Raw genomic sequence first — 12,428 nt, 5'->3', positions numbered from 1 at the left:
AGTCTAACATGGGGTGGGGAGAGGGAGAAACAGAAGGGAGCCTTAGAAAATGGTAAAGAGGGAGGAAAGGAAGGCTTAACTGCAGTATTAGAACAATCTGAAGTCGTTCCAAGGGATCTACAGTACAGTAAGTAGGCACAGAGAATGAATTCTCCCAACCAGCTGCTACATAGCCAAAGACTAAGTACAGTATGATAGCCTAGAAGAAGAGTAAGGCGGTAGGAAAGGAAGGTCTACCTGTCAATATTAAAACAGAGTTAGTATCATTCTAAGGGATCGACAAAGTGTAGAAACAGGGAACAAGTTCCCTCAACCAGTGGCGCATATCAAAAACTAAGGCTAAGTAGATAAGAAGGGATACTGTCGGCCTAGTCCAGCTGTGTCCATCTATCTATAACTCCCACAGAATCCCTTCAAGGAGGCAGTTCCCCGCTATGACGTATCAGTATACAGGGATGTGTGCCAGCCTTCACGAGAACCGTATGGTTATGTGGCAAGAAGGGGAGGGTGGGATTGTAAATATTAGCTAGCCTAGGCCAAAGGCTAAGGGAAAATAGTTAGCCTAGGCCAAGACCAGGTAAGAGAAGCATGCAATAAAGCGAATGTCTAACCAAGAATTATACCACAATGTAAAACGGATTTTGAAGTGAAGCGAAAAATCTATTTTTGGGTGAGATGGCCATGTCGTCCTGATGGAAGCTTCCTATTGGTAGCTTTCTAAGGGATATTTAGCTACAGTGATATTCCCAGAGAATTGACCTTTAGGTCTCCAGAATTCTAACTCCTGGCACTAATATCCTTAAAATTCCTCTTAAGGATATCGCATAATATCAGGGGACGTATATCTTGACACGACACATGGCAATTTTCACCCCGAATAGCATTTTCGTTTCAAGGGGGAAGAGTGGCGAAACAGAAGGGGAGCCGTTATCAAGGTTACCCTTCCTCCCGTACTATTACAAGGATCCAAGATGGCTTTCATTCCTTGTAGTATTGAGCATGGTGCTACAGATATAGTAGTTTTGGGAGGGATCTTGCCTAAGCCTTTTCTAAGGGAAAGGAGGGCGGGTCCATCAGGATGACATGGCCATCTCACCCAAAAATAGATTTTTCACTTCACTTCAAAATCCGTTTTTTGGGCTCCAGCCATGTTGTCCTAATGGAAGTTTACCAGAGAATTACTAGAAAGTACTGTATCTGTGGATTTGTATTAGTGCCTTAACCTTGGGACAATTTTTATATGGTCATACAGACCATTAAGAAATATGACGATACCGTTATACGTCATTACCTCTAATCATGGAACAATGTTAGGGCTTCCTGCCCCCTGCAGGGAAGTGTCGTGCTAGACAGTAAAAGAGTCTCAAGGTTTGTATATTGTAGGAACAAATATAAGTATCAATCAGAAATATTTGTTTCATTTATTCCAGTAATATAAGGTTTAGTTAGGAAATTAAGTAAAGAACTCTGGCTATCTTTATTGAGCTACTGTATTTACAGGGCAAAATAAAATGCAATTACACTTTTAGTCCTTTATTTAGGCTACATGAGTAAATAACAAGTGTAAATAAATAGAATTATACATGCAACAGTTACAGATAAAGTTTTTCTACCTGAAAGGGAAGAAAAGGTTAATGCCATTATAAAAATTGAAAAATTGGAAAATTTATCAATATAATTTCAGTAAATGTTGGATACTATCAACACTTTGTACAACGTACACACGGCACAAGTGTTATCTGTATATTTCTTCACCTGAAAATTTGAACAGTCCTAGTGTCACCTGGATGACACTCATATAAAAGATATTGCACTCGAGGTGTCAACACCCTTTCACCCGAATTGAGAGTCCCAATCAATTCACTGTTCATCGCAGCACTAGACGACCGGTTTTACTACACTACCTGCCGCCACCACGTAATACTTCAATTCGTGCACTTGCTTCGCATAATGTTTGTAGAACACGCTGGATGACTTCCATCCAGTATATAAGCAAAGATGCTCGAAGTCCATATACTGAAAGAAGTTCAGTGAGGAAGCAATTTTTCTTGGATCATGACCTGCGGGTGTACTATAAGGATCCGCTCTGTGAATAAAGTAGGTGAGCTTGGCCCTCAGTTGTTTCAGGGATAAGTTCGATCCCCAAGTTTCTCCTTTAAAGAGCTGTCCTCCCCTGAAGTCTGAAGTTCTTCAAAGATAGACCTTTAGACATTCTACTGGACATAGAGAGACATCTTCCTTCAGGGGGCAGATTCTCCAGGGACCCCATCTCTTAGTGGGTAGCTCATCAGGAAAGAGATTCAGTTCTCCCGCTTCTGTGAACTGAATATGGCCCTCATCTCTTGATAGGGCTACTATTTCATTAACTCTAGCCCCTGAGGCTATAGCAAACAAGAAAATAACTTTTTGGGTAAGATCCTTAAGAGAACAATTTTCATTGTTCAAGGTTGAGGCATAGTGTAAGACCTTGTCCAAGGACCATAAAATGGGCTTCGGAGGTGCTGCAGGTCTAAGTCTAGCGCAAACTTTCAGGATCTTGTTAAAGATTTCGTTCGTCAGGTCCACTTGGAAGGCGTATAGAAGAGGTCTAGTCAAGTCTAACTTACACGTCATTATCGTGTTGGCAGCTAGGCCTTGTTCATGAAGGTGGATGAAGAAAGACAGGCTGAAGTCTATTGAAACTTCCTTCGGGTTTTTTGCTTTGACAAAAGCAACCCACTTTTTCCAAGACAATTCGTATTGTCTTCCAGTTGACTTTGACTTGTATTCTTTTAAGAAGTCTATACTGCTTTTTGAGATCCTAAATCTTTTCTTAACCGCTAAAGTGAGAAAATCATAAGATGAAGGTTTTGGGTTCTCTGTGATCAAGCGAAGATAGTCGACTTCTGAACCAGTTGAGATAGAGCAAGGTTCGGTAGAGGGACCAGCCTCAGCTTCAGTTCCATTACCAGAGGGAACCAGTTGCTCTTGGGCTACTTGGGGGCTACTAGAGTTGCTGTTCCCTTGAAGGATCTCAGCTTGTTGAGGACCTTCAGTAGGAGATTGGTCGGAGGGAACAGGTAAATCCTGGTCCATTTGTTCCAGTTAGAGGGTCCTCGTATGAGGCTACATACCGAGGTAGTTAATTGTTGTCGCTTGTCGCGAAAAGGTCGATCTGCAGTTCCATGACTTGTTCCAAGATGAAGGAGAATGAGTCTGCATCTAGGGAGCATTCTGACTCTATCAGCTTTAGCCTGGATAGAGCGTCCGCCGTCACATTGCGGAACCCTTGTAGGTGGACTGCTGATAAGTGCCATCTTTTCTTTTTCGATAAACGATAGATGGCTAACATTACATGGTTGATGTGGGGTGATCTCGAGCCTTGTCAATTCGGACATCTCACTATCACTTCGCTGTCCAAGATCAGCCTGATGTGGGCTGATCTGCGAGGGGAGAGTTTTTTCAATGACAAGAGGACTGCCATGACCTCCAGAATATTGATGTGAAAGGTCTTGAACAGGTACGACCAAGTCCCTTGGGCTTTCCTTTGATGGGAGTGACCTCCCCATCCTTCCGTCGAGGCATCCGTGTGGATGGTTACTGATGGAGGAGGTGGTTGCAAGGGCACAGTCCTTGTTAGGCTCTTGACCTTCGACCACGGCTTGAGAAGTGATCGCAGTAAGGTCAGTATTGGTCTTTGTAGATCTCTTCGAGCATTTGATGCGTATCTTCTCCAGACTCCTGACGCACCTTTCAGCTGTGCTCTTAGCACTGGGTCTGTTACTGCTGCAAACTTGAGAGAGCCCAGTACTTTTTCCTGTTGGAGTCTTGAGATCCTGTCGGATTTCAGTAGTCTCTTTGACAGACCCCGCAATCTCTCTCCTCTTCCATAGGGGAATGGAGAGGCGGTGTGACTTCAAGTTCCAATGGATTCCCAGCCATTGAAACTCCTGATCTGGAGAGAGGCGAGACTTCTTGAAGTTGATCTTGAATCCCAGATGTTCCAGGAACTGGATCACCTTCTTGGATGATTGCAGACAAGCCATCCTGGATGCTGCCCACACTAGCCAGTCGTCCAGGTACGCTGCTACCTGAACACCTTCTAGGCGTAGTTGTAGAACGACTGCGTCTGCAAGTTTCGTGAAGATCCTTGGGGCTATGTTTAGTCCGAAGGCCATGGCTCTGAAGACATACTTTTTCTTCTGTAGCTTAAATCCTAGGTAAGAGGAGAGGGGGCGGCTGACTGGGAGATGCCAGTAAGCATCTACCAGGTCTATTGAGACTGTGTACGCCCCTTTTGGTAACAGGGTCCTTATGTGCTGAAGGGTTAACATCCTGAACTTGCTGTTCTCGATGAACTTGTTGAGTGGCGACAAGTCCAGAATGACTCTGAGTTTGTTCGAGTCCTTCTTGGGAACACAAAACAGCCTTCCCTGGAATTTGATGGACTTTGCTCTTCTTATAACCCGTTTGCTCAAGAATTCTAGGGTATATTCTTCCAATGAGGGGGTGGAGCGTTGGAAGAATTGAGGAAATGATGGTGGAAGCTTGCACCAGCTCCATCCTAGTCCATTCTTGATTAGGCTGTGGGCCCAAGGATCGAAGGTCCAACGATCCTGAAAGTGTTGGAGCCTCCCTCCTACCTGAAGCATCTCATTGCTTCGATTGTCCGGAGGGTTTACCTCCCTGACCGCGTCATCCCCTACCTCGTGAGGGGTGTCTTGAGGAGCCCGGTCTGGAGCCTCTACCTTTGGGACGAAAGGTAGTGGTTTGCCTCTCAAACAACAGGGTTGAATGCTGGTGACTGGGCAACCAGCTGCTGAGGCACCACTTGGAATGTGGTTTGTGGTTTAGCAACCACTTGGGTTACCGTGGTCATGGTGACTGTGGGATGTTGTTGGGCAGGCCGAGAGGGTAGACTGGGCTTCTTGGTCTTCCTCTTAGGTTGGGGACCCGCATCCGGGGAAGACTTACGTTTTGATGAAATGCCCCACTTCTGGAGAAGGTTTCTATTCTCTGAGTCGGCTCTATCAACTACCTCCTTGACCACTTCATTTGGGAAGAAGTCTTTACCCCAGATATTGGAAGATATCAGCTTCCTGAGTTCGTGTTTCACTGTTGCTGCAGCAAACACGAACTCTCTACAGGCTCTGCTAGCCTTCATAAAGGCATCCAGGTCCTTTACTAAGGTGGCCATGTGCATTTTGGCCATGACCATGAGTATGTCTGGGGTGCTTTTCAGGCCTGCACACATCTCGATGCAGTTCTGTAGGGATAGGGATGACGCAAGTCTCTCCTTCGTCTCTTGCTCCCTGCGCAAGAGAAAGTCTGACAGTTTCGGGAGATTCTCGCTGAACTGTCGTCCTGCGATATCTGCAGCCAACTTCCCTACCAACTTCCCTACTGAGAAGGTTAGGTTGACTTCCTTTCATTCCTCATCCTCCATGGGCAGGGCTAACGACAGAGGCCTACACTCCTCTAGTGCAGGGCATGGTTTGCCTGCCTCCACTGCCTTGGCAACAGCTTTAAAAGCCTTCGACGTAAAGGGAAAGGCTATTGAAGCAGGAGCAAGAAAGGTAGGATGGTTCTTGCTCAAGGCGGACACTTTCGAGTTTGTGTAACCCACCTTCTTCAGGCTGCTCGACAAGAGAGCCTGTGCCTTGTCGTGGTCAAAAACCATGACCTCCTTCAGTTCCGTCTCCTCCTTTGACGCTAGCTCCTGCTTCAGTCGAGTGAAGCAGTCTGGGTAAGCATTAAAGCTTGGCCAGAACTGGATGTCGTTTAAGGGGACGGCTCCCATCTTCTCCGAGATGTAGAGTTTGCCATTAGTAATTGGCATACCTCCAGGGATTGGTTTTGGAGCAGGGTGGGAGGTCTTGGACTCTGGGTTGCTTGTAAGATGCTCAGGAGGCGGTGAGTCGAGTTTCACGGAGCTCTCTCTCGAGTCTCGCTTTCCTTGCTTCGCCTTGCTTGCGAATGTTCTCCATTAGGGCCATAAGATGGGCCACAACTGCCTGGCTCATGTTGTCCAATGGAGGGGTAGAAGCGGAAGATGTCGAGGGTAACGGCTCCGGTGCCGGCACAGACGGAATGGAATCCGACTCGACATCATCTTCTTCTTTCGGAGGTAGAGTAGACTCCTCCTCGGGATCATCCTTCAATAGATCCTTTTCAGTATCCGTGGACACTTCAGACATCCTTTCCTCCTGGTGGATGTCCATGGCTTTCAACGCCTCACTGACATCCGTCTCGATGGCAATCTGGACGCAGGGAGGTCCGGGTCGTGCTTGGGGCACGACAGCTTCACTACCAGCTTTCGGGAACAGTAAGCTACGCATCCTGTCGTTAGGCAGGTATGGTCCAAGAGAGTTCTTCTGGAACCCTCGTACCCATTTGCACAGCTTTTCTCGTGCTGCATCCCTCGACTCCGTTGATTTGGGGTCGTCGAAACCTTCGGTCACCAAGGTCCTGCAGATGTTGCAGTCTTGGGGGTCCCAGTACCGCAGGGTTTCAGTAGTGATGGTGCAGGGGACATGAGACCTGCACGCTTTGTGACCACAGAAGTTCCTACTCCTGTGGTTACAGAAGATCGCATCACACTTCATTTGGGGTTCCTCCTGTAAAGAAAGAAAAATTAAATGAGTTTGCGGTTCTTTATCTCACATGATAAACAGATTATGCAAAATATTAATATTTTAACCATTATAGCTTAGGATAGTAAGCTAGAAGGGAAATAGGAAAGACACATACTTGTGTCTCCTGTCCAGCCAATTGCTGTGACCTCCCCCAATATTAAAGTTATAGAGTTTCCATGTCAAGGCAAACTCAAAAGAGAAGGGATCTAACCTCTAGGGATATAATAAGTGTATACTAACACTGAACCTTCTTAAATTATTTAATATTGTGGGGTAAGTTATTAACTGATTACCTATCAGTGTATTGAAAGAATTCTTTTCTTTCAATATAGGATTGGTCTCAACAATAGACTGTGCAAGGAAAAACAAGGTATGTTGGAAAATAACTACTGTATAATATATACGATAGTTTTCTGTCTGCAGTATATACTATACTGCAAATATACTGGCTACTGTATAATCATATACTGTAGTACAGCCGGCATGTTGCCGGCTAGGCTAGCACCTGGTGGCATGGTCCGGCTGGCATGTTGCCAGCTGAGTAGTACCTGGCGGCAACGGTCCAGCCGGCGGTTAGTACTTGACGGCACCGGTCCAGCCAGCAGCATAACACCTGGCGGCACTAGCTGGCAGAGAGAGAGAAAGCATGAAGAGAAGGGCTACCTTATTAAAATGAATGCTTACAATAAATAAGGGTGTAAGTATATAACTTTACTGCCTTCCTCCAGAATGAGGGTTCAAATGGAAGGGGAGAATGCATTATTCAGGCTTCCATCCAGCCACAAGATCCGTTGCTGGTCGCTGCCAGTTTCAGGGATGTGGATGGCAGTCCAAGGGAGGACTGAAGAACACTCAACAGCAGAGGGGTCTCCCACTGGCAGCCGTCACAGCCGAAACAACCTTTCCCGGAGCCTTGCGTCCATAAGGGAAAGACCGAGTGACTATACAGCCGCTTATGTAGGAGCCCGGGTAGCACTACGATCTACCCGGCAACCGGGGAGATTTTAGGACGACGGGCACAGGATTGCGATAGCTAGGCCATCGCTAAAGGACACAGAGGGGCAGGGAAAGGGTCCTGTATCAAGTGTAGGAGAAGGCGGCAGGATTGCTGCCACTTCCACACAAGGGTGAAACTTTGTTTCAGTATCTGTGCCATACTAGGCGGCAGAAGAATATCTATTCTTCAGCCTAGGGTCTGCCGAAACAGGACTAGTCTTCTAGACCGCAGGTTAGAAGGTGGCGGCATTATACTACCACTTCAAGTGCGGCCTGGGGAGGCTTAGCCTCCTATGCCGACAGCTCTAAGCCGGCAGGGGAGTGACTACTCGCCCTGCAGCCCGGCTGCTGGCAGAAAGACTGAATACTCTGAGGTTCTGTCGAAAACCCAAGCCGGGATACTCGCCGGCAAGGGTGGGAGGAAGGAGGGATTACCCTTAAATCTCCACAGGAGACGAGTATCGAGTTATATAAATAATTCTAGGAGGTATACTATCTACTGTTGAAATGATAAAATGATACACGAGGGTAAACGGGGATAGTGTATGAAAGTATACTAAAGTGCTTAGGCTAGGTAGCCTAGCGCGGGCGAGATCTCGGTTACCTAAATCGCCGAAACTCTAACATATGCGATCGACATAAGGAGGAGGAAATTTGTATGCATAAATATATCTTTACAAGTATAATTGTGCCTAAATAGCTTTCATAATTTATTAATGCTATTACAACCGGGAATGACGTCCTGCTAATTAAATAACACATGCATAACGAACGACAGCGCCAACATGGCACCTCCGGTGACCAGCCAAGCTTCATAACACATTAAATTAAACTAATTTCACTGTGAGGCAAGAGCTAAATACTCAACTTTCCAGAGGCAGAAGAAGCTGGAGATTGAATGTTAAATCCTCTCAATAACGATAAAAAACGTTAGATAGCAGAAAAAACCACCGTGCAAAATCGCTACTGAAATAGGAATGAGCGCCATCTTGGATCCTCGTAATAGTACGGGAGGAAGGGTAACCTTGATAACGGCTCCCCTTCTGTTTCGCCACTCTTCCCCCTCGAAACGAAAACGCTATTCTGGGTGAAGATTGCCATGTGTCGTATCAAGATATGCGTCCCCTGATATTATGCGATATCCTTAAGAGAAATTTTAAGGATATTCGTGCTAGGAGTTAGAATTCTGGAGACCTATAGGTCAATTCTCTGGGAATATCACTATAGCCAAATATTCCTTAGAAAGCTACCAATAGAAGCCTTCCATCAGGACGACATGGCTTGAGCCCAAAAATGTATATATCCAACACACTTCAACAAGGCTAGCTAAGCAATTCATATAAAACACTGATTAGCTTGAAAACATGAGCTTCCGGCTTCGGCCATGCGGCGGCGGCCAAACAAAACCTGACGCATAGCGCAAAAAACTAGAGGGGAGATGTGAAAGTTTCCACCGAAAAAGAGTAAGGTACTTTACTTGATCAATGAAGCAGAAGCAGAAGCATCCATAATTCTAAAAATGCACTAAAACTTGCAAAACCAGCAGAAAACTCTTAAAGCAAGGCAATCAAGATGGCGCTGCAAGAAGGAATGGAAAACCAGGGATTGGGTTGTAACGGCTCTCCCATGTATCCAATCCTATCCCATATCCTTCGAGACAAGGTTAACCCTATTCGGGGAAGGATAGCCATGGTTGTTTTAAACACATCCCTGTTACATACACAATATCTTTTGGATATTCGCTCCTGGGGTTAGAACTCTGTGATACCTCTACAGGTAAAATTCTCTGGTATATCACTTGCAGGAAATATCCCAAGTAGAAGCTGCCTAGATGAACTTCCATCAGGATGACATGGCTCGAGCCCAAAAAAGCTAAACTTTAATGGACCATGAGCATGCAGAGCCAGCAATGTAATCATAGGTTACCTTAAGTCATGAAAACTAATTTTTCATTTGAAGAATAGTTTTGCATTTTTAGTTTAACAAACCAAAATATCATATAGTCGTCTTTTCATATACATATTTATGATATTGCCTACAAATTCATGGTACACACCTGAATAGGAACTTTGATGTCTGGCCACCGTAGATCTTCTGATGGGGGCTTGGGTGAATTCCAGACTACAATGACTTTGTTCAGGTATGGTAGTCCATAAAGACGACTCAGTGAATTTAACAGCACCTAAACACAAAAAAAATCAGTTACTCAAAGTTAAATAATGTTGCTTGTTACAAGCTAAACTTTACTCTAGCAACAAAATTTATAGTACAGTACAGTTATCTATAAAAAAAAATTCAAAGTAATTGCAGTAGCTACATACAGTAAGCTTTGTGAGAGCACGGTTCTAAAATACTTCCTTATGGAATGCTGAATAATATTTTATTTGAAGTGATTAGCTTATCTATTTGATGGGGTTCAAATTACCTGAACCTGCAGAATATAGAGTTTCCTAGAAAACAAGTCAGTTCATTTTATGCTGTAACTATACTCAATTTTTCTTTAATGAGGTAGATTTACACCGACTAGCAGGGGTGCCCTTTTAGCTCGGGAAAGTTTCCTGCAATCTGATTGGTTAGAATTATCTTGTCCAACCAATCAGCGATTAGGAAACTTTTCCGAGCTGAAAGGGCACCCCTGCAAGTCGGTGCAAATCTGCCTCACTAAAAAGAAATGACTATAGCTTCCTTCTAATAAATTGTCAATACAAAAAAGGCCAGTAAAGAATATAGTACAACTTTAATTGATAAGAATGAAAGTATTATACAGTATTTCCTAAGACTTATTGAAGAAAATATTATGACCAAAAACAAAAATGTTTATCATTTACAGTGTATTTCATTGATTAAAAACCTGTTATTTATACTATTGTCTTTTTGCCATACAGTACAGGTACATAAAAACTAAATTCCCAATTAGTAAAAAGAAAGGTAGTGACCGCATGGACTATGGACTGAGATGGTATGAACATGTGATAAGAAAGGTAAAAGAGCTGTTAGTCATGAAAATAATAGATATGGAAGTAGCAATATGATGAACAGTAGGAAGACCCTAAAACATAAAAAAGGGGGCATAGCTATGGATTTAACCAGATGAAAATTCACAAATAAAATACACACAAAAAAAGAAGAATGTAGGGAGTTATTTCCCACCCAAACCCATAGGGGGAAAAATTTGAGAAGAAACGTTAATAATGAATGATGATATGAAGTGTGCTAGCTGACAAATACAACCTCCTGAATGGGAGGAAGTCCTCCATTACATTTGCCAAATTTCACATATATTTAGTGATTTGTATTTTTCCTAGCTATGCAAACCTGAGCCCTATAGGTAGGGAGTATGTTTTCAGCTCAAAGCTGGATGGCCATTGAGTAGATTAAGTGCCAGGTGGGAGCGAGGGCAAGGGGTCTCACCCCTTACCAGTCAAAGTCTATTCATTTAAGACCTTTTGGCTCAGGAATGAGAGGGGTAGTTGTGGAGGGAGTTAATAATCTAAAGGACTCAGGTTATTTGCATATCTAGGAAAAATATAAATTACTTTAAAAATCTATGACTTGTTACTACACAAATATATACCTGGCCTCTGATGACTTAAGAGTTGGAATATATTCCACCATCCTTCCACCCCTTTGTCCAGGGAGGATGGAGAACTTTATGTTCTAATGAAATAAGCTCATAAGTGTAGTTCACCATCATCAAGTCAAAACCAGCAAGTAATGCTTCAACTGCTTCATCCTAAAGATAGAGGCAGAGAGAATGGAGGAGAAGGCCCCATCATTCTATTCTACTTCCATTCCAGACTTACATCTATATGTTACCGAAGACAAGATCCTCAGACCAATAAAGGATCTGAACTAACTACTGTACATCAGTAATTGAGCAGCCACCCAAGTGCAAAAGTGTCAAGCAGCTTGTGGGTACTCCAGTGGTATAAAGGGCATGAAGATGGTCTTGTGTATACATACCAGGCTTTAAACCCTGGCTGACTATACTCAACTTAGAGCCTTTGCTCAGAGTTTATGCTTCAAATGAAAAGGAATACAATCTAACCATAAAAGAAACCCTTTCTGGTACAACCCAGGACCATAAGTGGTGGACTACCCTTAAATCTGTTCTCTTTGGTGTAGATGCAATAGTTCTTCCTTTACTTAAACCAGATGGCTCAGTCACTCACTGTCCAAAGGAAAAGGCAACTCTTTTGGCTGATGTGTTTGACAGTAAGCAGAGAAACGTGAGACTTAAACTTCCTCATTCCTGTTTTCCTAATGCTAAACTAACTATTTTAGCTTTTCAATCTAATGAAATTAAAGCTCTCTTGATGGACCTTGATGCTTATGGAGGTGTAGATCCTAATGGTATTTTTTCTGTTTTTTTATAAAGACTGCAGATTTCTTAGCTCCAAAGTTATCTGTTATTTAGCGCAAGCCAGCAAGAAGAGGAGCTTTTAGCACTTGTTGGAGAATTGGTAATGTTACTCCACTATGTAAATGTGTTTGTGGTAGCTGAAGTTCAACTGATTATGGCCCAATTTCCTTAAATCCCTTATTATCTAAAGTGTTTGAATGTCTTTTGGCAAAACGTCTTAAAAGGTTTGCTGAAGGTAATCATCTGTTCTATAGTTTACAATTTGGCTTTTGTATAGGCCTTGGAGCATGTGATGCCCTTCTTACAATCTCCAATGCTGTACAGAAAGCCCTTGATTATGGTCATGAAGTTCGTATGATTGGCCTTGATATTAGTGCTGCCTTTGACCATGTTAATCATGAGGCCCTTGTTTTCAAATTCAAACAGTTGGGAGTGGGTGGGTTGTTTCTTAGCAT

General features: G+C 43.7%; 1 protein-coding gene across 4 annotated transcripts in view; it reads right to left on the bottom strand.

Annotated features, from left to right (window-relative positions):
* The window catches only part of botv (exostosin like glycosyltransferase 3), a 449,715-nt gene that overhangs the window by 189,681 nt on the left and 247,606 nt on the right, over positions 1-12,428 (bottom strand). For all 4 annotated transcript variants that reach the window (XM_068385646.1, XM_068385643.1, XM_068385647.1 and 1 more), the window contains exon 7: positions 9,667-9,792. In XM_068385646.1, the coding sequence (XP_068241747.1) occupies positions 9,667-9,792 (126 nt within the window). The remainder of the gene's footprint in view (positions 1-9,666; positions 9,793-12,428) is intronic.

Source organism: Palaemon carinicauda, chromosome 13 (genome assembly GCF_036898095.1).
Source record: "Palaemon carinicauda isolate YSFRI2023 chromosome 13, ASM3689809v2, whole genome shotgun sequence".
NCBI lineage: Eukaryota > Metazoa > Arthropoda > Malacostraca > Decapoda > Palaemonidae > Palaemon > Palaemon carinicauda.
The sequence above is the reverse complement of the archived record's forward strand: the minus strand, read 5'-3'. Positions and strand labels throughout refer to the sequence as shown.